We start from the raw sequence: 25,689 nt of genomic DNA on the forward strand, positions 1-25,689 counted from the left end.
AGAGATGAGACAGATCAGAGAAGCATGAGATTACACAAAGGCATGACAGACAGAAGCTGACAGACTTCTACACTGTTACACTGTGAGCTCTTATTAAACTCACAGATCTGTGCCTGCCTCCCACTTCCCCTGGATCACTTATTTCTTTGTAGTTTGTTGTTTGCAGCTTCTCTCTTCACAATGTGCTGACAGTAAATGATCACTGTGGGCTCCATGCAGGTGGAAGGCTACAGCCACACAGCAGAGAGAGACAGAAATTGCAGCTCCACACGGTCACATACAAATCTTAGATGGCGACCACCCAACCCTGAGTCAGAAGTTACAGGGTCGTGTCTAGGGGCAACTGAAATTGTATACACCAGGACTGATAGAGACAGGTTGGAATTATATCTTTGAAATGCTGTATTTTTTTTTTAATAACAGTGAATTAGAGAATGTGTTATTTTGTTATCCTGAGTAAGAAACTTGAAACGTAGAAATACCCCTTTAATGTGATCTTCTCTAATCAAAAGGTCTCTCATTTCCAGAAAGGGCATCAATAAAAACTGCAGCACATCCCACAAAAAATAGCTCTTAGGCAGCTGTAGCTGCTTAAAAAGGCTATGGAATTGCAAAGAAATATTGGAAAGGTGTTAATACATAATCTATATATCTATATAAATTTGGTATTCCTGTACACCCATCCACCCTAATAATCATTTGCCATTTGAACTGCACAGTGAAATTCCTATAAACAGAGTCAGTGAGTAATCGTACATCTGTGTTTCTCAATTTGAAAGCACTTTGAATTTTTATTTTCAGCTTCCCAGTACATAGCAAAACTTATTTAAATGGTGCCAATCAGAAGGATACCCTCATATGGATGTGTAAATAGACAAAGAAAAGAGCTCTGTCAAAAATTTAAAGTGATACAATGATAAGGGGTTATTTTATGTTGTATACAGTATACCAACCAAATGGCAATGTATACTGGATTCATGGAAAGTAGGATTCAATAATTTATAATACCTGGCTTAGTATTATTTTATTGTATTATCTATTGCTTGATATCATGTTTTATAAAAGGATGACCTTTGTCCCAGGATGGGAAGATACAGGTTGAGCATAGTACATGTGTTTTATGATGTTGGCATGGGAAAGTGTTTGATTAACTTTGTGTCATAATTTTTATCTGGTTAAACACATTTTTCTAAGACTAAATTAATTGTAATAAATTACAAAAAGAAAAAAAGAAGGTAAAGTGTGTCTCTTCTACATTTCACTATGTAAAGTTCAATGCACGGCATTTGCATAGCACATTCTAATGTTTGCATACTAATGTTTATGGTGTACATGAAAGCTTTCAATGTAAAAATACTGGGGCAGATTTATAAAAAGTGTGCTAAGGTTAGACAGTGCAGAGTTAGAGTACACAGTCTTATTCTGCACCACATTTATATAAGTGTCTAATGCTGGATGATAGAGCTGTCCTAGTATAAGACTGTCTAGTCGTACTTTGCACCTCCTATTACTTGGCTTACTGTAGGCCAGAAAGTTAGGACATAATCCTGTCTGTTGAGCAGTATTTCTGGTGCACGGCCCCCTTAGGTCAAGCCCCCTTTTTCAAGCTTGACATAGGAGAGACAGAAAACGGTCTAAAACCCTTTATAAATGTGGTTTAGACAGTTTTTTATGGCAAACTACGACAGAATTCTGTCGTGGCCAGATTAATAAATCTATAGAAAAAGATTCATGAGTCAATTCCAAAAATGCATAAGATTGACAATAAGTCTAGACAATAAAAGAGTCGGTACTAGGTGCTCACTAGCTTTTTCCTACATATCCTGGAACTATCCAACAGTATTGTAAATGACTATTGGTCAGACTCAGATTGGAATGACATAAGTGAATGTACCTGTATCAAGTTACTTAATTGTTAGCTTCCCAGTAAGTGACCTATTAAGTTTCTCTTCAGCGTATTTCCACTTTGGTTACTGGTTATGGACCATGAAACTCTTACTTCATAATCTCTGAGACATTTTGAAAGGCATTTAGTTAACTAGGCAGGTCCCTTTAATTTGCTTGTTTTGCATCGTGACATAGAGCATCATCTTGCTAGAAAAAGCCACTGATATTGAAAAACACTATTGCCAAGTAGTCGAATGCCAATATCTCCCAGAGTATGATCCAGAGTCACACTGCTTCTATAGGCATGCCTTCTCACCATAGTGTATCTTACTTTGATTGTTTTCCCAGCAGACAGAGGTCTGCCTGGACACCCTGACTATAGCAGCCATGTTGAACCGTATGCAGTAAAATAATTAGTACTCTGTGTTCTGTTATCCAAGCCAAAACTTTTCATTCATTTGTGATATAGTAGCTCTTCTTTAAGATTAGACTCAAAGAGCCGGCTTTAAATCACCATGGGCATCACTAGTTCTAGTTGTCCATCTGTTGACTCCTTTAGAAAGTTACTAACAGCTTCATACTTAGAGATAAATGCTATGTGGTAATAATGCTTTTTAAAATAGAGATTTTTTCATGATACCTTTTTGTAAGATGTATTTAGTATAGTTGAGCAGGTTTGTTGAAATTTGGGTTTGACAGGTTTGTCCAAATTTTGTGACAAATTTCAAAAATTCAAGTTTTAGGAATACAGAAAGTCAAAATTTGAAGTTGATCTTCTGGGAATGGGGAATTGAAAGATTTGAAGTTGATGCTCCAGGAATGCATAATATAAAGAGTTGAAGTTGATGTTCTAGGAATGCAAAACTGAAATATTTGAAATTGATATTCTGGGAATGCTGAATTGAAGAATTTCAAGTTTATTTTCCCTGTAATAGAGAATTGAAATATTTGAAGTTGACATTTTTGGAATGTGAAACGTATTCAAAATAAAGGGAAAATATCCCACCTTGCCAAATTGTCTGACAGGATTTTTAATTTAAACTTGAACAAACACATGCCAAAAAAGGCATGCTTAACCTTTATATAATCTTTATTTATATATATGATTAAAACTGTAGCTAGCACGCTACCAACTTGAAACACTGTGTAAATGTTACAATGGGGCTTATTTACTAAGGGTCCACGTAGGGTTTACGTAGGGTTTCCCGATGATTTATGTTTTGCGCCGCATTTAACGGACGAATTTGGTGCACGTGGTTGAATTTTGGCGCATCTGCACCAGCTTGCACGCGGCAGAAATGGTGGAACCCGATGGATTCGGACAACGCACAAGATTTAACATTTATAATTGTGTCGCAAGACATGCACTTACAAGCACCGGGAAGAAAAGGTGAACTCCGGCGGACCTTGGTGCGGAAGCGACGGATGCAGAAACTCGGGCACACGATCTTCATGAATCGTGCCGGACTTCATCCTCCTCCATCCGAATTGGGGATTGTGACTGGACCAGGTAAGTAAATTTGCCCCAATGTGTTTAAAAACACAGCAGGAGTGAGTGATTTATAACTCTCCAATGTATTGATCACGGAACCTGTGAGACAGAGACTATTTAGTGAAGTGAAGTAGGAACCTCTGTTAACTTCACAGAGGGACGTAACACATGTTTAATTAGTGTGTGTTATTGATGTAGTTCAATATGTTAATTCATGCCTTCCAGTGCTGCGCTAGCTCAGAACACCGGGAGGGTCATATATTCTGTTGCCAACTATCTACATCTGGCTGTGGGGGGCTGTGTTAGTTTTTTAATTCGCAGCAATAGGTAGTGAGTGGGTACGAATATATGTGGGTCAGTCAGTGGCACTTCTGAGACCAGTGAAATAGCAATCTTATTACTAAGACTACCCACACAATGATCAGTAAGGTGTGAACAGGAGACTACACAGAAAATGAATGTGTGTGATTCAGAATGAGACAGTGTGTGTGTAAAAATCAGATGTAGATAGTTGGCAACAGAATATATGATCCTCCTGGTGTTCTGAACTAGCACAGCACAGGAAGGCATGAATTAACATATGATTATATAGAACACATCAATAACCACACTAATTAAACATGTGTTACGTCCCTCTGTAAAGTTAACAGAGGTTCCTTCTTCACTTCACTAAATAGTCTCTGTGATCAATACATTGGAGAGTTATGAACCACTTACTCCTGCTGTGTTTTTAAACACATCGGGGCAGATTTACTAACCCGGTCCCATCGCGATCCAGCGGTGCGTTGTCCGACGAGAATTGGGGTCCGGTGCGATTCACTAACATCGTGCATGTGTTGCTGCTGTGCCAAGGTCCTCCGAAGTTCTCCTGCTTCTTTCTGGTGCATATGAGTGCTTGATCTTGCGACACAAATCCTTGCGACCGGTTAAGGAGTTGTAATGTCACTGACATTGCTTAGTGGTACATGTGTTATGTGTTGTGAGGTGCATAACCTGCATTTTGTCCATAACCTATTGGGGTGCAGGGCGGGTGGGAAAAAGTGGTGGCAGGTGGAAACTTCGTACTGTGGAACAGCAATTGACATTAGATCTTTAAAGCTGTCCATCTCCACCAGCCTGAATGGTAGCATTTCAAAAGCCAGCAATTAGGAAATTCTTCTATTCAGGTTAAGCCTTCATATAGACTGTAGGACCACATGTGCCATGAGGCGAGATGAAAATCACCCGTTGACGCCCGAATCGCTCACCAGCTAAATAAATTGTGCCTGTCTCTTTAAGACACAGGCACGATTTATATGCGGAGCGACGCAGTGCCCATCTGGCTGCTGGCGTAGCTCCATTCTATGCAGGGACATTGGCGGCGGATGATGACGTCACACCGCCATGAGCCATGCACCGTGGGATCAGCCTGCCTCAAGGTGAGTATAAGTTTTATTATTTTTAATTTACTCTTATTAACTAAATGTGGCTATTAAGGGGCAAATACTGATATAACGGGGTAGGGGTGGGTAGGTTTCTGAGGGGGGGTCCTGTGTATTTTATATGGGGCTAGAATAGTTTTATACTGGGGTGTAGGAGGTTGCTGTATAAATTATATGGGGCCAGAATCGTTTTGTACTGGGGGGGGCGGGGATTGTTGTATATGGGATACAATATATTACTAAGCTGGAGGCTGTATATGGAATACAGTATATTAATAAGCTGGGAGGGCTGTATATGTGGGGCCAGATTTTATTTAAGCTGGAGGGGATCTGTATATGGGAGCTGTATATAATTTAATTGGGGGGGGGGTGAATAACGAGGCTTTTAAATATATAAAAGCAGGGCTTTATAAAAATAAATGATTATATATATACAGTATATATTTAGGAGCAGTGTTTTTATCCAGGAGACTTTATACTATAAGCGACTGTGGTATTTTTTAGGGACACTGGGTGGAGATGTGCTGCACGGAGCTGAAGATATCTGGTAGTGAATTCAGCAGCGATACGTCATGGATTGGAGAACTGGGAATAAAGTCCTCCTGATGGAAAAGCTTGTCATCTATAAGGTACTAGATGCCACCAATAACTCTCAGAACCTGTAGTCAGTCACACAGTGTCAGTGAGCTGTCTGTGGGGATGTTAATTGTTAGTAAAGTTTTCAGCATTTACTGAACAGGAAGCGGACAATGGAACAGGAGTAGGGGGGGGGGCAGCATTTTAATATTCGCCTCAGGCAGCAAATATGCTAGAATTAGCCCTGATAGACTGGTGGAACCTCTTGCAAATGTGCAAACACATGTTCTGTTCTGTTCCCTTGGCCTCTAGGTGCAGGCAGAAGTAAAAAATGTGGATACGGGCTGACTCCTATGCCTTGTCTCTTTTGCATGTTCTGCCAGCTGTCTTTGGCTTCCTGGCCACCACTACTTAGCCCAAAGTATAATTGCCTTCCACCCATTTTGGGTCTAGGCTCTTATTATCACCCTTCACTTCCTCTGCCACTGATCCCTCACAGCTGCACTCCTTTTCAGTCTGCATATCACAGCAAGTAAAAGAAATTGTCAATTATGTTTTATAATCATTCTAGGTCTTTTCTGACAGTCCACCACCCACAACCTCATCCTCCAACAAAAGTTTTTGGGAATCCTAGCTAGGAGAGTTCATGATACTGCATGACTGAATGCACAGTGACTTGAGGCTGAAAAGGCTTTGCTACTTTGAAGGGGGTGCGGTGGAAGGGTCTACACTTCCAACTGTGGATTAGCATGGCATAGATAATGCCATGGAAGTTGATGCACGCTGAAAGGGAGCACCTCCTCTCCCTGTAGCACCAGCTCCATCAGCACCAACAGCAGCAGTACCACAGACATTCCCATAATTTCTTATTTCCTGAAGACTGTACAGTGACAGCACCTTTACAATCACGGTGTTATTGACAGACAGGCACCTTTACAATCAAGGTGTTATTGTATTATTGTGAGCTATTCATGGACAGCAGCACTTTTATGATCTACATATTACGTTGCACTATTGATGGACAGCAGCACTTTTATGATCTACATACTAGTTTACAATCAAGGTATAATTGATGATGATTTTTGATCTTGCTGGATGATGTAGTAAATGCTATAATTCCTGTCTGGTCTTTCCAAGTATTGCTGTATAATAAGTTAAAATATCGCTACACTATAGTAGCCTATGAGTTGCCAATTTCCAGACAAAAATTGCTTTTTTATAGAGTGGACACCGATTCTGCAAATTCACAGAGCTTGCCAAATCAGTCCCTGTCCCCAACCGGGCTCACAATCTAATCAACCTACCAGTATGTTTTGGAGTGGGGGGGGGGGACCCAGCAAAACAGAGAGAACATACAAACTCTTTGCATTGGTACTTGAATCCAAGACCCCAGCACCACAAGGCTTTAGTGCTAGCCACTGAGTGTCCAGATCACAAACAAAACAAGTCCTCACAGCATTCCCTAAAGGCAATTGGATAAAGAACATTGTGCAGAAAAATAAAAGTCAAAATATTTTTATCTATCTACTCACAAACAGAGCTAAAAAGAGTGAATATCAATAAGGGTTAAACTGTCCAAAATGTCAAACACTTCAACCGCCCTTGGTTTCGCCTCTCCTGGCTTTGTCTTGGGCATAGCGTTGGCTTGTCTCCTGTTCCATTAAATCCAAAAGCGGCTTTCACTACAAACATTTAAAAATACACTTTTCATAAAAAGGATGAATATTAGAAATTCTCCTCTATTAAGTACAAAAGATTACACAATATTGTAATATATGCACCAAAATTTCAAAATAATTTGCACATCGTTATATCCCATCATGTGAAGAAACCTTCAACCATTCCATTCCTATGTTTATAACAAGTTATTTACTTCTCTTTCTAGTCCGTCTTCGATAAAATACCATATAAAATTTTACCCACCAAAAATATCATATTTAAACCGACCAATATAAACCGATCATATTTTACAGTGTCTGTTCCCCTTCAGGTTCAATCACCTGATCAATCAGGTAGTGCACAAAAAACAACTTTAAAAAGGCATCCAATCATCACTAATAATAATAGTAATAATTCCTATGCTGAGAAGCTGATCTTATCCATTTCACTCCTTACCTACTTTAAAAACTGTTAATCTCAAAATCCATGTTGAGCCAAACTAGTTGTAAAGTATTAACCCAGTATATCTAGTGTGCCTCCCTCTTATTTAGTTTTATCTCCACGTCCTCTCCCCTCCAATCTGCCTTAACTATTTCAATCCCAATGAAAGTGAAAGTGAATCGTTTTTGTTATGTGTTTCTTCAAAGTGAGCAGACAGACTAAGTGTGGTTAAACCTTTTTTTATATTACGGATATGTTTAGATACTTCTGTTTTAATTTTCTCCCTGTCCTGCGCACATAGATATAGCCACAAGGACAGGTAATGGCATATATTATATAGGTTTCCTATACATGATTTTACGACCCCTCTGTCTCTCCAATCCCTATAGCTGCAGCTTATACATTTGTTACATGCAAAAAATAAACCCCGGGATTCTGATGTCTTTCTCTATTTTTAGAGTTTTGTTTTGTGCTTTTTAAAATAGTACACCGTTTTTTTGAAGCAGGCTTTCCTAGAACTGGATCATTAGTAACAATATGCCAATTTCTTTCAATGATGTGTTTCATCTTCAATGCACCGCAATTTTAATTGGTGATAAAAATGGGGTTCTTATTATTGGTAGTAACATTCTTTTTCAATAGACCTTTTATTCCCTCTAATCTCCTCAAATGCCTCCTACATTAGAGACTCAGCAAAACTTTTTTTAACGCCTTAAGGACACAGCCTAAAATGGCCTTCAGGACATAAGTTTTTCAGACCTGACATGTATCATTTTGTTTGATAATAACTTCAGAACACATTAACTTATCTATGTTATTTTGATATTGTCTTTTCATGACACACTGTGCTTTATGTAAGTGTTAAATGTAAGTTGATATGATTTATGTTTTTTATGAAAAAAGGGGAAGTTTACCAAAAAAATTAAAAAAATCAGCAATTTTCCTTTAAATGTTTTTTTTTAGACAGGCAATCTTACCATCCAAATTACTTAATATATATAATTTATCATAACTCTGCATTATATTGTAATAACATTGTAAACATTCTTAAATTTTTCTAGAATGTTAGCAGACTTACAATAGTAACAGGTAGGAAAATGTGGAAACCGTGTTTATGGACTATTGCAATTAAGAAAGAGCTTTTTAAAAGACTTTGCAATAAGAAACCATCACAAATGAATCCATTCTCAGAAATGCCCCCATCCAGCTTTTAAAAACCACTTTAAGAAAGTTTGTTAACCCTTTCGGTTTTTCACAGGAATTAAAGCAAAATAGAAGTAAAAGGCACCTCTGCGGCCCCCATCATTCCCCCTTACTGCCTTACCTCTCCACGTTCCCACTGAGGATTTGGCATCTAGGGCGCGCATGGCAGCGCTCGAAGATTTAAAGGGCCAGCACACTTCTAATTGGTGCTGGCCATTTCCAGGAATTTTATAAAAGCCGGCTACTTCCTGCATTCCCCACCGGATCTTTGTGCTTCATGCCTCTGAGAAAGCTTCCCTGCGTTCCTGTGTGTTCCGGTGTCTGTGTTCCCGCGTTCCTACGTCTGTGTTCCCGTGTTTCTCTGTGTTCCTACGTCTGTGTTCCAGTTCCCATGTTCCTGTGTCCCTTTCTGGTGTTCCCATTCCCATCTGCCTGGACCTTCCATTGCTGAAACATGATTGGACTTGATCTTGCATCTCTGCCGCCTTCCCTGACCACGAGACTGGCTCCTGCTAAGGTACCTCAACCTCAGCTGCCACTGTGGCATAGTCATGCCTGTGGAACGACCTGGTGGTGCCCTGCCGCAGCAAGTCCAAGACACTTTGCAGCAGGCTCTGGTGAAGACCAGGTGCCACTTAGATTCATGTCCCAGGTGTTGGCTAGTATCGCCTTCCGCGGTGGTCTAGAGCAGAGGTCCCCAACCTTTTTTGCACCAGAGACCGGCTTTAAGCTAGACCAGTTTTCCACGGCCCAGTGGGGGCGGGGCTTTGGTCATATGGGGTGTGGTTATGGAGGGGTGGAGCTTAGTGCATACTTATCATATAATTATGACATTTATAATGAGAATGTGATTCAACTTACCATAGGTTCAGAATGAGTGGGAGCACCAGGCTTGTTTCCCTGAATCAGTGGGAGCACTGGGCTTGTTTTCCTGCAACCACCCACCCCACCCCGTCCTGCATAATGTTCTCTGCCGGGAGCTGTCACGGCTATGGCAGAAAACATTATAAATCCACACAGAGCGAGCTCTGACCAGGCGCAGCGCAGGGCCGCGGAGCTAGCTGTCAGCAGCGCCGCGGACCGGCTGATTAACTCCAACGGCCCGGTCCTGGACCGGCGGTTGGGGACCTCTGGTCTAGAGGATCCCGAATCCTGACACTAAGATCTGGCCATGGATTTCGCCGAGATTCCGCTACCACAATTGGCTGATCTTCCGGCGATTGTGACCCAGCAGTCCCAGTAGATTTACAAAGTCAGCAACTGGGAGAAGCCACCGCTATTGTCCTCCCAGCAGCCACGTCAAGTTCCTGCGGTTCCATCTGCTTGCTCGGTTTGTCTACCTTCCACAGAATCTAGGCTGAAGCTCTCTATGCCTTCCAAATATGAGGTGGATGCGAGAGGCTTTATTACCCAGTGCTCCTTGCATATTGAACTAATGCCTACACAGTTCGTAACTGAACGGTCAAGAGTGGCTTTCATGATCAGTGTTCTCTCTGGAAGAGCCCTGGCCTGGGCCACACCCCTCTGGGACAAGGGAGACCTAGTTACAGCAGACATTACCACTTTCTTCGCTGAACTACGTAGCATCTTCAAGGAACCAGCCCGGGTGTCTTCTGCTGAGACTGCCCTTCTAAACTTGTGTCAAGGGGACTCCCCCGTGGGAGACTATGTGGTCTACCTCGACGATATCTTGGTGTTTTCTCATCTCCGGTGAGGGCCTACAGATGGATCCAACCAAATTATCTGCGGTACTTTAATGGCCTCGTCCAGTAGGATGTCGTGCCATACAGAGATTCCTGGGTTTCGACAATTCCTACTGGCAGTTTATACCGCATTTTTCCTCTCCCATGTCTCCCATTGTGGCGTTAACAATAAAGAACGTTTATCCTAAATTCTGGCGTCCAAAGTAGCATTTTCTAAGTTTAAACCTGCCTTTGCTTCTGCCTCTGTCCTTACACGTCCTGACACTGAGAAACCATTCCAACTTGACGTAGATGCTTCCTCCGTAGGTTCTGGAGCTGTTCTCACCCAGAAAGAGGAATTACTCCATTGGACCCAGCCGAGAGGAATTACTCCATTGGAGATCGAGAACTTCTCGCTATTAAACTTGCCTTGGAAGAGTGGCGCTATCTTCTGGAGGGGGCTCATCATCCAATCTGTGCGTATATGGACCACAAGAATCTCCTGTACCTCCAGACTGCTCAGCGCCTCAACCCACAACAAGCTCGCTCCCTTTTCTTTTCCTGCTTTAATTTCCTGATCCACTTCCACCCTTCTGAGAAGAATTTCAAAGCCGATGTTCTCTCTCATGCCTCCGATGTTGTTGGGGAAGAACTGGCTGTGCAACATAATATCCCTCCTGAGAGACTGATTCTTGCTGCTCCATTGGATCTGTGGCAGCTCCCTCCTTGCAAGACATATGTCCAACCTGCTTTGCGGAAAGAGATATTGACTTGGGGACATTGCTCTCGAGAGGCTGGGCATCCTGGAGTGCAGCGTTCAGTGGCCTTCATTTCTCGCTACTATCCGTGGCCAGACCTGGTCAAAGATGTGCAGGAGTTTGTGGGTTCCTGCACATCCTTTGCTCATAACAAGCCATCTCGCCTAAAACCTGCTGGTCTCCTGTTGCCGTTATCAGCTGCAAGTGGATTCACGTGGCCATGGACTTTATTACGGATCTGCCATCTTCCTCTGGAAATTCCGCCATTTGGGTGACGATGTTTTTGAAGATGTCTCATTTTGTTACACTGCCAGGTCTGCCATCAGCTCCTCGTCTGGCCAGTCTGTTCTTCCTCCACATAGACATTGTCTCAGATCGTGGGGTCCAGTTTGTTTCCAGATTCTGGCATTCCCTCTGTAAGCAACTGCAGGTCAAGCTGGACTTCTCCTCCGCATATCATCCTCCGACTAACGGGCAAGTAGAGAGAATCAATCAGACTCTGCGCTGTTACCTTCGTCATTTTGTCTCTGCTCATCAGGATGACTGACACGTCAGTCCCCGCTTCAGGCGTCAGTCTGCACCAAGACCAGAGCTGATAGGAAGCGCATGCCTCCTCCCGTTTTCTCTCTGGATGACAAGGAGTGGTTATCATCCAGATACGTCCACTTGAAGATTCCCAGCTACAAGGTTTCACACACCTTCTGGGACCATTCGAGGTGATAAAACGCATAAATCCTGTGGCTTATAAACTCCGCCTTCCTCTCACTATGCGCCTCTCAAACTCCTTCCACGTCTCTCTCCTGAAGCCTGTCATCTTGAACCATTTCTCTCGGAAAGCTCCTCCTCCAGCTCGAGGTAAAGGAGGTTCTGGACATGAAGACAGTGAGAGGGAAGCAGTTCTTCTTTGTGCACTGGAAGGGGATTGGTCCTGAAGAGAGAAGAGATCTTGGGAGCCTGAGGACAATATCTTGGACCGTGACTTCCTACAGAGGTTCCTCCAAACCAAGGAGAAAGAGGCCAAAGGGGGGGCTACTGTCAGGGGGGTACACCGGTGCCGTGCTCTGGTCACCGGCTTTTCCGTGGCCCCCGTCATGCCCCCATACTGCCTTACCTCTCCATGCTCCCGCTCAGGATTCGGCAGCGTGGCATGCATGTCCAGGCCACCTAGGGCATATGCGCATCAGCGTTCGAAGAATTAAAGGGCCAGCACACTGCCAATTGGCGCTGGAAATTTCCAGTTATTTTAAAAAGCCAGCTACTTCCTGCATTCCCCGCCGGATCTTTGTGCTTCTTGCCTCAGGTTCCCTGCAATATACCTGTGTTTCTGTGTGTTCTTGCGTTCCTGTGTGTTCCTGTTTCTGTGTTCCCGTGTTACTGTGTGTTCCTACTCCTGTGTTCCTGCATTCCTGTGTGTTCCTGCTTTCCTGTGAGTTCCTGCTCCTGATTTCCTGCGTTCCAGTTCCTGTGTTCCGTTCCTGTGTTCCCGTTCCCATCAACCTGGACCTCCCGTTGCTGAACCCGGATTGGACTTGACCTTGCTTCTCTGCCGCCTGCGCAGACCCTGAACCTGACCATGAGACTGTCTCCTGCTAAGGTACCTCAACCTCGTCTGCCACCGCGGGATACTCGTGCCTGTGGAATGACCTGGTGGTGCCCTGCCACAGCAAGTACATCCCACTTTTCGGCAGGCTCTGGTGAAGATCACGTGCCACTTAGATTCCGGTTCCAGGTGTCGGCCAGTACCACCTCCCGTGGGGGTCTGGAGGATCCACTTATCCCGAATCCTGACACTTAATTTGTTGCACATTTCCTTCAGAGCATAGAAAGATCCCACATGTGGGAGTAAACTGCTTTTGGGGCACATAGCATTGCACAGAACATAGTGAGCACCATTTGGTTATGAGTGGGTAGATTTTCCTGAAACAGTTTTATGCCACCACCTTTCATTTACAAAGACTATGGGAAAAGGTAACGGTAAAAACCCCAACAAGGGACCCATTTAGGAAACTAAACCCTTCAAGGCTTCCAGGATAAAGCAATAGTGACGTATAGGCCCCATTCCACACTTATAGTAGATTAGTGCTAATAGAATAATGTAGCACCACCATAAGTGAACCAAAGTGAAATTATTCATCTAGTGGTACAATGAAAGTAGTAAATGCTTGTAAAATAAAATCCAGGCAAAAATCTTTTTGCATATGTTGTGAATCACACTTTTTCCTTCAGTATTCATCTAGGGGTATAATGAAATGAAATGTGGTTTTATATTTTAGGTATAATATCAATTTGTAAATGGCCAACATTGCAATAAAATGTTGGGTATTTTTGTTCAAGATCATACAAAAATAACAAAAATGACAAAATAACAATAAAATTAATATTCCACTTGACCCTTTGGGAGACACATCCATTGGCTCATCAGCACTCATGCATGCTAGCCTGCGTAGAATAAAACGCCTTCTCCACGAACACCAGCTGATCTCTGACAATGACCTCTGACAATGACTTCACATGTTATTAAACGGCACATGACAATTACTTGGCTGAGTGAGTAGCACATCTGTCTTGCAGCACTGGGGTCCTGGGTTTGAATCCCACCCAGGTCAACATCTGCAAAGAGTTTGTATGTTCTCTCCGTGTTTGTGTGGGTTTCCTATGGGGACTCCGGTTTCCTCCCACACTTCAAAACATACTGTTAGGTTGTTTAGATTGTGAGCCCCATGGGGACAGGGACCAATTTGACATGCCTGTGCAGCGCTGCGTAATCTGTGTGCGCTATATAAATAAAGAATTATTATTATTATTACTCCAGACTAGACTACCTGTTCCTACGACACAAAGACCTAGGTCTGCTATGGGGGGCTACCTTAGACAACATCACCTTCTCAGATGACTTCCAGTGGCAGTGGAAGCTTAACGCCTCCCACCTGGAGGACGCCCTGGTCTTAGACAACATCAATAGCCGCACACTTTGACAGGACCACAGTGGAGGACGTGAACCCTGCATAGCATGGGAGGGACATAAATTCAATGTAGTAGTATCCTAATCACACATGGCAGTCGCTGCAAGAGAGAAAGGGCCCAAGCCATTGCCACATTACTAGACCGAATTAAATCACTTGAGCTCTCACATAAGAGGTCACCTACTCTCAACACTAGGGCTGCTTTAATATCTGACAGAGAATCCCTGCGAACCCTACTGATTGACAAGGCTAAAACCACTCTAGCCTAATGTAAAAGACATTTCTACGAATACAGCAACAAATGCGGTAGAACCCATCGGATGTGGTCCTACACCCAGTCATTATACAACCTAGAACAAGCGTCATCTCAACGGACTAGACGGACGTAAGATATGCGCATACATACAGAATAAGGCCTAATCGCCTTGACGGATGAGGAGGCAGAGGCCCTTGACACCCCTATAACGGGACCTGATTTCTAGAATGCTCTACAAGAAACACAGACCGTTAAGGCCCCTGGATCAGATGGTTTCTCATTGCCTTAATACAAGACGTTCGCAAAACAGCTTGAGCCCCACTGGATGAAAGCTTTTAATGCAGTGGCTGCTGGCTTCTCCCTTCCGAGTGAGACATTGCTACTATTAACATCATAGCCAAACCGGAGAAAGATGCAACTTTGTGCTCTAGCTATCAACCAATTTCATTGCTATACCCCCTGACTTCTGCCCCTGAAATCCCCTCTAATTCCGATTCTTGGTCATTCTGACTTTTCCCCTGGATACAAGGACTTCATCTTTAAGCAGTGGAGAGAGGCTGGGAAGTTCAGAGCGGAACATTCTATTAAGGACACAGACTGCATGACAACTTCGGACCTTACAGAGCTGTCAGATCCCTGCCCTCTGGGAGCATGGAGAACAGGTCAGTTAAGACATTACCTGGTTTCTCTGTCCCCTTGTGAACAATACGTGAAAGAGACAATCTACAATTGAGTGCCTGTGTGGTAATGCAAACGGCCTACGACACACATTGTCCTTAACCTACTCATGTTTACTGTAAATCCCAAATGACACAGGTCCTCTTCCCCCCTTCTCTCCCCCCTCTTTCCACCTCCCCTCTTTGTGAAATTCTCATTGCTGACTTGCTGTTTGTTATCAATAAAGGAAATTATTAAAAAAAATGTCAGATATACCTTAAAATAGTATCAACTAACATGGTATCTCTTAAAGCAAAAAAAACCTTGCTCTTAGGGTGAGCATTTGTGTACTGTAAGGTGAATGGTGTAAGCGTTTTTACTATTCCATTACCTTGAAAGAAGAAATACATTTTTAGAATTCTTTAATTTTTATCCTACACATTAAGCCATTTTCTTATACATTTGTCAGATGAAAAATAAAGAAGTTATATAAATTGAACCTGTTAATATGAAAACAATAAAACTAAAAAAAGGTAAAGGGAAGGGAAATATATGACCATAGATATTCATGCTATGATAATGCCTTTTGATGTTGTATGTTTGCAGACATCATCCGCACCATTTTTGCTCAGGTTTACTTATGACTAAAAGAAGCTTATAATAATAATTCTTTGTAACCCGAAAAAACATTGTAAAGCCATTAGGCAGTAAATTTGCTCATTAAATGACATAAAATAGACTACCCAAGCAACTGCATCTTGCCAGGCTAAGAACAAAGGGCACATTCACAGTTACACATTAGCATATGACTTGTCTCCTTTAAAACTTTTACTTAATTGATATAGTTAATAAATTGCCTAACACATGGTTATAGAGTTACAAATAACCAAATGCTGTATCACTGTTTTCCTGAACAGTTTTACTACGGGTTGTAACTCACTGGAAGCTGAAATGGATGTAGAAGATGGAACTTCAAAGGTAAATCTTTGCATGTTTTTGCATTTTGTAACAGAATTTACATTTATATAATGATATTTGGTATCGTATTTTTCCAATTTTCCCCATTTACTTGTTGCATTGTGATCCCAGTAATTTACTGTTTTATACAATGTGTTCTACACAACAACACTCACAGGGAACTGAAATAACATTTTATGAACCCACCTACCTAGGCAAGCTTCCTTTAACCTCCGTTGAGTCTTTTACTAGACATTTTTCTCTTATATCCAAAAAAACTGTCCTTTTTATTAGGTCTGCTGAAAATAGCCTCAAAGGACAGAGAGTTATTTTTTTTGTATTGTAATGTTAATGGAGATTTGTCATCAGATCTTGGCCTATAAACCTAATGACAGGCCTTTGCAGTTTACAATACACATAATTAAACCATTTGTTTTACTTAAAAAATCTCCGGCTCCCTTGAGTAGAAAATTACATTTGAAAATGCTTTATGCCAGTGAAGCATCTTTGCCATGTGGATGTTTTTCACAGACCCATCCTAGTTAATGAGTCCTCATGGTAAAACCTTCTTCCCGCTTACTTCCCTCGTGCATTTAGAGCTCATCTCTTGGCTCCAGATATGTGCAGTGTAATGGAGTGTACACCTGGACATCAATGAGACGCTGTACATGTCGAGAGCTGGCAGATGAGTTATAAACATGCATGTGTGGGATGTGAACACCTTTTCTAATTAACATGGAAGCACACTTCACTTTCAGTACAAAGTCCCAAGTCCTTCTCACTATTTGATTCCTGACCTCAGTGTACACATAACAGAAATTCTCCAAAATTAAATACCTCGCTACCTGTCAAAACCTTCTAGAGTCTTAAGCAATTCTTCTGGCTTAACTTTTCACATAGTCTTCTCTTACTTGGAATTTTCTAGCCCTTCATCACTACTACTACTACAGGGAAAACTTTCAGAACCTTGCCTTGAAGTGGTGGTCAAGGCACGTAGACAAGATAACCTACCAGTTACTCAGATGATTATATCACAATACCCCTGAGCAGTTTATCTTGATTCTTGGAGTGTGAGAAAGGTATCCAATATGCATCAGCTATGAGCATCAGTATAACATCCTTAACTTAAAGTGTCCTAATCACTATCCAAGGAATTAGGTTGTCCTTATATAAACAATGACCCTTTAAGGGGCATATAATGGGAAGTAGAGTAAGATGTAAGTGGAATATATCCTTAATAATAAAATGATAATTTCATTAATTTTTTTTTTTGGTCTCATTTGTTTTTATTGAAAAAAATCTTCATATGAAATGCAAGAAGCATACATGTTTACGTACATTACATAATGCACAAGATATGCACTACAAAAACAGTAAGAAGTTATAAAATCAGTGTACATTATAAGTATGCACAGTGGTACTTTAAATGCATACTATTAGCATATAAGTTATAATCTGAAGTAGTAAGTTGACAAATGAGCTGTAGACTATTATAAGCTTAAACAATTGATCAAGTAAACAAGTAGGACAAGCATTGATGTTCAGATAGAGATAGTGTTGTGTAAAGTATCTCCCAAGACTCGGAGAGACAACAGGCACATGATAGTGGTTAATCAATCACCGAGTTCTAAGAACTAGAAAGCCACAGATCCCATTCGGCTCTGAAAGCCTGATATTTATTTAAAGACAGAGGCAACTCAATTTTGAGTTTACCCCTTTTATAATTTTATCCGATAACCAGTTGCTGGCTATTTTAGACGTATTGGCCTGAAGATTATGTAATAGTTATCTAAAACAAGGTTAATGTTTTAACATTTATAGCTAGCCAGGGGGGCACTTAAGATTACAGGAAACCCACACACCTTAGATAATAACGTGCCCATTTTGCTCCATAGGACTCTAATTCGAGCATAATCCCACCAAAAATGTTTTAAATTACCTGGCTCTCTGCATCTGCAACATTGATTTGACAAGTTATAATATTATTAGTTGACCGTTCATCAGGCATTAGATACCATGTTTATAATAGTTTTCTGTCGGCTTTTAGGTGATTAATGCATGTAGAGGCTGAGAACGGTGCTGAATGTACTGAGTGCCTTCCCATCTAGTTATATATTTAATTCATTTGGATATGAATTTGAAGTTTATGAATATGAAGTTTGTAGCAAAAGGATATTCCTTTGCTTGTGGGGTTTGGATTTGACAGCCCATTCATTTTTAATGTTTATTGATTAGTACTGTATGTCACCAATGTATTTATATATGTTTTAGTTCAACCAAAAATGTATGACATGAATTTGTGTTGTAATTAGGAAGATGAAATGGGCGTACTGCTGCCACAATTGATCATTCTGAGACTCATGTGCAATTCAATCTTGGATTTAATTGACTTCTGGGGACATAGCCAAATTGGTTCCCTGAAAACTCTGTCACAATAACGTAAAACATTTCAATATATATGTATTTTGTCTCCCTCCAAAATAACATTTCAATATATATGTATTTTGTCTCCCTCCAAAATAACATTTCAATATATATGTATTTTGTCTCCCTCCAAAAAAAAATATACCTACATTTGATATCACTGTATAAATAGTATATCCTAATTAGAGATGAGCGAACACTAAAATGCTCGGGTACTCGTTATTCGAGACGAACTTTTCCCGATGCTCGAGTGCTCGTCTCGAATAACGAACCCCATTGAAGTCAATGGGAGACTCGAGCATTTTTCAAGGGGACCAAGGCTCTGCACAGGGAAGCTTGGCCAAACACCTGGGAACCTCAGAAAAGGATGGAAACACCACGGAAATGGACAGGAAACAGCAGGGGCAGCATGCATGGATGCCTCTGAGGCTGCTTAATCGCACCATTATGCCGAAATTATGGGCAACAGCATGGCCATGACAGAGTGACAGAATGAAGCTAGATAGCATGTAAAACATCCAATAATTGACCCTGACACTATAGGGGACGGCATGCAGAGGCAGAGGCAGCGGCAGCAGGCTAGAGAGTGGCATGGCGACATACCCTAATTGGACTCAGGCTTCAAACCAATGGGTGTCAGAGAGGAACCAAAGGAGGTGAGCAAGAAGCGCTCAAATAATATCGGTACATGATAAAAGTTTGCCAGTATATTTTGTGGATTACACAGCAGGGTGTCGACAAAGTTAACATGGAAGCCATGAAAACAACCCAAAATTCTGCCTGACACAGCTCGTTTGATAAGGGGACCATGTATGCTTACAGTTCATGCCAGTCGCTGCACTGGCTGCCAGTCTCCTTTCGAATACAGTTTAAAATAATAATAACCCTCATCCATAAAGCTCTGTATAATGCTGCACCCCCCTACCTCTCCTCTCTTATCTCAGTCTATCGCCCAACCCGTGCTCTTAGATCCGCCAGTGATCTTAGATTAACCTCTACCCTAGTGCGGACCTCCCACTCGCGTCTCCAAGACTTCTCTAGAGCTGCACCAATTCTATGGAATGCTCTGCCCTGGACTATCAGACTAATACCTAACCTCCAAAGTTTCAAACGTGCTCTTAAAACCCATTTCTTTAGGCAAGCCTATAACACTCATTAACTGCATGAAGTTTTAACTCTTCTACTAACCCGTCCTGTGTCGTCCTCCCATCTGTTATCCAGCAACCAACAGGCACCAGACTTCTCTGCAGTCCCATTCACCCTGGACCTGGTATATAAGATGACGGCTGAGTGGTTCAAGCGACAGCAATTCCATTTATTATATTTTTTTCTATTCCCTAAGAAGAATGGCTTGACCATTAAATATTCTTTTACCTCGTGTTACCCCATCATCTTCATAAACCGTAAGCTCTGGCGAGCAGGGACCTCACTCCTGTTGTTCCATACAAATGTTGTGCTCTGTTACATTACATTTGTATTTGTTTCCTATGATTTGTAAAGCGCTACAGAATATGATGACGCTATATAAATAAAGATTATTATTATTATTATTATGGAGGCAGTGAACTAGTAGTAGATTAAAGGTGCTGCAACTATGTTAGTTGGATCTTGGGATGGAGCTGGCGCTCTGCAGCCAGGCGAGCTTTTGCCAATCCAAGCCCCTGTCTCTAGGCTACTCCCCAAACAGCACTTCTAAGAACCTTTTGTATAAGATCAAGTGTAGTAGCGTTCTTATAAGTTTAGGATATGCCGGGTGAGGGGAATGTAAACAGATGCGCAAGAAGCGCATGATGCGCATGGAGCTGGCGCTCCGCTGCCAGGCGAGCTTTCGCCAATTCAAGCCCCTGTCTCTAGGCTACTCCCCAAACAGCACTTCTAAGAACCTTTTGTATAAGATCAAGTGTAGTAGCGTTCTTATAAGTTTAGGATATGCCGGGTGAGGGGAATGTAAACAGATGCGCAAGAAGCGCTGAAATAATATCCCTAAATGGTAAAAGTTTGCCAGTATATTTTGTGGATAACACAGCAGGGTGGCGACAAAGTTAACAACTTTGATGTGGAATCCATGAAAACAACCCAAATTTCTGCCTGACACACCTCGTTTGATAAAGGGACGATGTATGGAGGCAGCTATATGGACGACTTTTGGAGGTAGCAATGGAGACAACGTGTGGAGGCTGCTATGGAGACAATTTAATTTGGATAGTGCCTGTATGTGGCAGTCCCAAACATTTTTCAAACCAGAGGAGCAGGTAGGTGGCCCTCCAGTAAAATGGAATAGATTGAGTGCCTGTATGTGGCAGTCCCAAAAATGTTTCAAACCAGAGGAGCAGGTAGGTGGCCCTGCAGTAAAATGGAATAGATTGAGTGCCTGTATGTGGCAGTCCCAAAAATGTTTCAAACCAGAGGAGCAGGTAGGTGGCCCTGCAGTAAAATGGAATAGATTGAGTGCCTGTATGTGGCAGTCCCAAAAAATTTTCAAACCAGAGGAGCAGGTAGGTGGCCCTCCAGTAAAATGGAATAGATTGAGTGCCTGTATGTGGCAGTCACAAAAATGTTTCAAACCAGAGGAGCAGGTAGGTGGCCCTGCAGTAAAATGGAATAGATTGAGTGCCTGTATGTGGCACTCACAAAAATTGTTTCAAACAGAGGACCGGGTAGGTGGCCCTCCAGAAAAATTAAATGCATGAAGTACTATAGCAAGAGCCAGTGGGCCCTGTCAAAAAATAGCCATTTTCCTCTGCTTTACTGTACAAAGAGGAGGAGAAGGAGGAAAATGAGGAGGAGGAGGAGTGGATCAATTATTCAGGTTGAGCTTCCTTCACCTGGTGGAGATTGGAAATTCTGAGAAATCCAGCCTTTATTCATTTTAATAAGCGTCAGCCTGTCAGCACTGTCAGTCGACAGGCGTGTACGCTTATCGGTGATGATGCCACCAGCTGCACTGAAAACCCGCTCGGACAAGACGCTAGCGGCAGGGCAGGCAAGAACCTCCAAGGCGTACAGCGCCAGTTCGTGCCACATGTCCAGCTTTGAAACCCAGTAGTTGTAGGGAGCTGTGTGATCATTTAGGACGATGGTATGGTCAGCTACGTACTCCCTCACCATCTTTCTGTAAAGATCAGCCCTACTCTGCCGAGACTGGGGACAGGTGACAGTGTCTTGCTGGGGTGACATAAAGCTGGCAAAAGCCTTGTAAAGCGTACCCTTGCCAGTACTGGACAAGCTGCCTGCTCGCCTACTCTCCCTCGCTACTTGTCCCGCAGAACTACGCACTCTGCCGCTAGCGCTGTCAGAAGGGAAATACTGTTTCAGCTTGTGCACCAGGGCCTGCTGGTATTCATGCATTCTCACACTCCTTTCCTCTGCAGGGATGAGAGTGGAAAGATTTTGCTTGTACCGTGGGTCCAGGAGAGTGAACACCCAGTAATCGGTGCTGGAATAAATTCTTTGAACGCGAGGGTCACGGGATAGGCAGCCTAGCATGAAATCTGCCATATGCGCCAGAGTACCAACGCGTAAGAATTCACTCCCCTCACTGGCCTGACTGTCCATTTCCTCCTCCTCCAACTCCTCTTCTTCTGCCCATACACGCTGAACAGTAAAGGACTCAACAATGGTCCCCTCTTGTGTCTCACCAACATTCTCCTCCTCTTCCTCCTCATCCTCCTCCACCTCCACCTCCTCCGATATGCGCTGAGAAACAGACCTGAGGGTGCTTTGGCTATCAACAAGGGAATATTCTTCCCCTGTCTCTTGTGACGAGCGCAAAGCTTCCGACTTCATGCTGACCAGAGAGTTTTTCAACAGGCCAAGCAGCGGGATGGTGAGGCTGATGATGGCGGCATCGCCACTGACCATCTGTGTTGACTCCTCAAAGTTACTCAGCACCTGACAGATATCAGACATCCACGTCCACTCCTCATTGTAGACTTGAGGAAGCTGACTGACCTGACTACCAGTTCTGGTGGAAGTTGACATCTGGCAGTCTACAATCGCTCTGCGCTGCTGGTAAACTCTGGATAACATGGTCAGTGTTGAATTCCACCTCGTGGGCACGTCGCACAACAGTCGGTGAGCGGGCAGTTGGAGGCGGCGCTGCGCTGCCCTGAGAGTGGCAGCATCTGTGCTGGACTTCCTGAAATGCGCACAGATGCGGCGCACCTTCGTGAGCAAATCAGACAGATTGGGGTATGTCTTGAGGAAACGCTGAACTATCAGATTTAACACATGGGCCAGGCATGGCACATGTGTCAGTCTGCCGAGTTGCAGAGCCGCCACCAGGTTACGGCCGTTGTCACACACAACCATTCCCGGCTTGAGGTTCAGCGGTGCCAGCCACAGATCAGTCTGCGCCGTGATGCCCTGTAATAGCTCTTGGGCGGTGTGCCTTTTGTCGCCTAGGCTCAGCAGTTTGAGCACCGCCTGCTGTCGCTTAGCGACGGCACTGCTGCTGTGCCTAGAGCTACCGACTGATGGCGCCGTGCCCACGGATGGTAGTTCGGAGGAGGAGGTGGAGGAGGGGTGGGAGGAGGAGGAGGCATAGTAGGCCTGAAACACCTGGACCGAGGTAGGCCCCGCAATCCTCGGCGTCGGCAGTATATGAGCAGCCCCAGTGTCAGACTCGGTCCCAGCCTCCACCAAGTTAACCCAATGTGCCGTCAGCGATATATAGTGGCCCTGCCCGGCAGCACTCGTCCACGTGTCCGTGGTCAGGTGGACCTTGTCAGAAACGGCGTTGGTCAGGGCACGGATGATGTTGTCTGACACGTGCTGGTGCAGGGCTGGGACGGCACATCGGGAAAAGTAGTGGCGGCTGGGGACCGAATACCGAGGGGCGGCCGCCGCCATGAGGTTGCGAAAGGCCTCGGTCTCTACTAGCCTATAGGGCAGCATCTCCAGGCTAAGCAATCTGGAGATGTGCACATTAAGGGCTTGGGCGTGCGGGTGGGTTGCACTATATTTGCGTTTCCGCTCCAGCGTCTGGGGTATGGAGAGCTGAACGCTGGTGGATGCTGTGGAGGATCGTGGAGGCGACGATGGGGTTTTTGTGGCAGGGTCCTGGGCAGGGGGCTGACTAGCAGCTGACACAGGGGAAGGAGCAGTGGTGTGCACGGCCGGAGGTGAACGGGCTTGTTGCCACTGAGTGGGGTGTTTAGCATTCATATGCCTGCGCATACTGGTGGTAGTTAAGCTAGTAGTGGTGGAACCCCTGCTGAGCCTGGTTTGGCAAATGTTGCACACCACAGTCCGTCGGTCATCCGGTGTTTCCTTAAAGAACCTCCAGACTTCTGAAGATCTAGCCCTCGCCGCAGGAGCCCTCGCCACGGGAGCTTCACTAGTTGACACATTTGGCGCTGATGCACCAGCTCTGGCCCTGCCTCTCCGTCTGGCCCCACCACTGCCTCTTCCAACCTGTTCTGGTCGAGGACTCTCCTCCGTCTCAGAAGCACTGTGTTCACCCGGCCTCTCAACCCAGCTTGGGTCTGTCACCTCATCATCCTCCGATCCCTCAGTCTGCTCCCCCCTCGGACTTCCTGCCCTGACAACAACTTCCCCACTGTCTGACAACCGTGTCTCCTCATCGTCGGACACCTCTTTACACACTTCCACTACGTCAAGAAGGTCATCATCACCCACAGACTGTGACTGTTGGAAAACCTGGGCATCGGAAAATTGCTCAGCAGCAACCGGACAAGTGGTTTGTGACTGTGGGAAGGGTCCAGAAAACAGTTCCTCAGAGTATGCCGGTTCAAATGCCAAATTTTCCTGGGAGGGGGCAGACTGGGGGGGAGGAGGCTGAGGTGCAGGAGCTGGAGGAGTGGCGATTTCGGTGACATGGGTGGACTGCGTGGAAGACTGACTGGTGGTGGACAAATTGCTCGAAGCATTGTCAGCAATCCACGACATCACCTGTTCGCACTGTTCTGGCCTCAACAGTGCTCTACCACGAGTCCCAGTAACTTCAGACATGAACCTAGGGAGTGTAGCTCTGCGGCGTTCCCCTGCTCCCTCATCAGCAGGTGATGTCTCACCCCGCCCAGGACCACGGCCTCTGACCCCTGCAGTAGTTGGACGCCCACGTCCCCGCCCTCGTCCTCTACCCCTAGCCCTCGGGTTAAACATTTTTAAAATGAGAGTTATAACTTTATTTTTTTTTTTACTTTTTTTTGTTTTTTTTTGTGTTTTTTTTGTGTTTTTTTTTTTGTGTTTTTTGTTTTTTTTTGAGTTTTTAAAACCAAACAATGCTATCCTATTGCTATGGCTATTTTCTAGCCAAGTATCAAAGCACACTACTATGCCAGATGAGATGACACTGAGTTAGTGCCTAATTGAAATCCAACCCCTACTAAATTTTCCCACTTCGGTCTTTGCTATGGATATGTGCGTCACTAAGCGCAGAACACAGCGGTCGCAAGTCTCACTACAAATTGCTCAGAATTGGCTAGTACATGCACTGCAGAAAGTACAGCCACCAGCAGATCAACCAGAAATCAAATATATAGAACGCTACTGTATGCGTAAGTAAGCTCTTTGTATTCTCCTATGGCTATTTTCTAGCCAAGTATCAAAGCACACTACTATGCCAGATGAGATGACACTGAGTTAGTGCCTAATTGAAATCCAACCCCTACTAAATTTTCCCACTTCGGTCTTTGCTATGGATATGTGCGTCACTAAGCGCAGAACACAGCGGTCGCAAGTCTCACTACAAATTGCTCAGAATTGGCTAGTACATGCACTGCAGAAAGTACAGCCACCAGCAGATCAACCAGAAATCAAATATATAGAACGCTACTGTATGCGTAAGTAAGCTCTTTGTATTCTCCTATGGCTATTTTCTAGCCAAGTATCAAAGCACACTACTATGCCAGATGAGATGACACTGAGTTAGTGCCTAATTGAAATCCAACCCCTACTAAATTTTCCCACTTCGGTCTTTGCTATGGATATGTGCGTCACTAAGCGCAGAACACAGCGGTCGCAAGTCTCACTACAAATTGCTCAGAATTGGCTAGTACATGCACTGCAGAAAGTACAGCCACCAGCAGATCAACCAGAAATCAAATATATAGAACGCTACTGTATGCGTAAGTAAGCTCTTTGTATTCTCCTATGGCTATTTTCTAGCCAAGTATCAAAGCACACTACTATGCCAGATGAGATGACACTGAGTTAGTGCCTAATTGAAATCCAACCCCTACTAAATTTTCCCACTTCGGTCTTTGCTATGGATATGTGCGTCACTAAGCGCAGAACACAGCGGTCGCAAGTCTCACTACAAATTGCTCAGAATTGGCTAGTACATGCAC

At 43.6% G+C, this 25,689-nt stretch overlaps 1 protein-coding gene across 2 annotated transcripts in view; it reads left to right on the plus strand.

Annotated features, from left to right (window-relative positions):
- SLC23A1 (solute carrier family 23 member 1) overlaps nucleotides 1-25,689 on the plus strand; it is a 159,940-nt gene that overhangs the window by 16,191 nt on the left and 118,060 nt on the right. Inside the window, exons 2-3 of one of the 2 annotated variants that reach the window (XM_072150625.1) lie at nucleotides 5,305-5,429; nucleotides 15,913-15,973. In XM_072150625.1, the coding sequence (XP_072006726.1) occupies nucleotides 15,947-15,973 (27 nt within the window). In that variant the 5' untranslated portion in view covers nucleotides 5,305-5,429; nucleotides 15,913-15,946. The remainder of the gene's footprint in view (nucleotides 1-5,304; nucleotides 5,430-15,912; nucleotides 15,974-25,689) is intronic. The other variant, XM_072150624.1, reaches the window with a different exon arrangement.

Source organism: Engystomops pustulosus, chromosome 4, assembly GCF_040894005.1.
Source record: "Engystomops pustulosus chromosome 4, aEngPut4.maternal, whole genome shotgun sequence".
Lineage (NCBI taxonomy): Eukaryota > Metazoa > Chordata > Amphibia > Anura > Leptodactylidae > Engystomops > Engystomops pustulosus.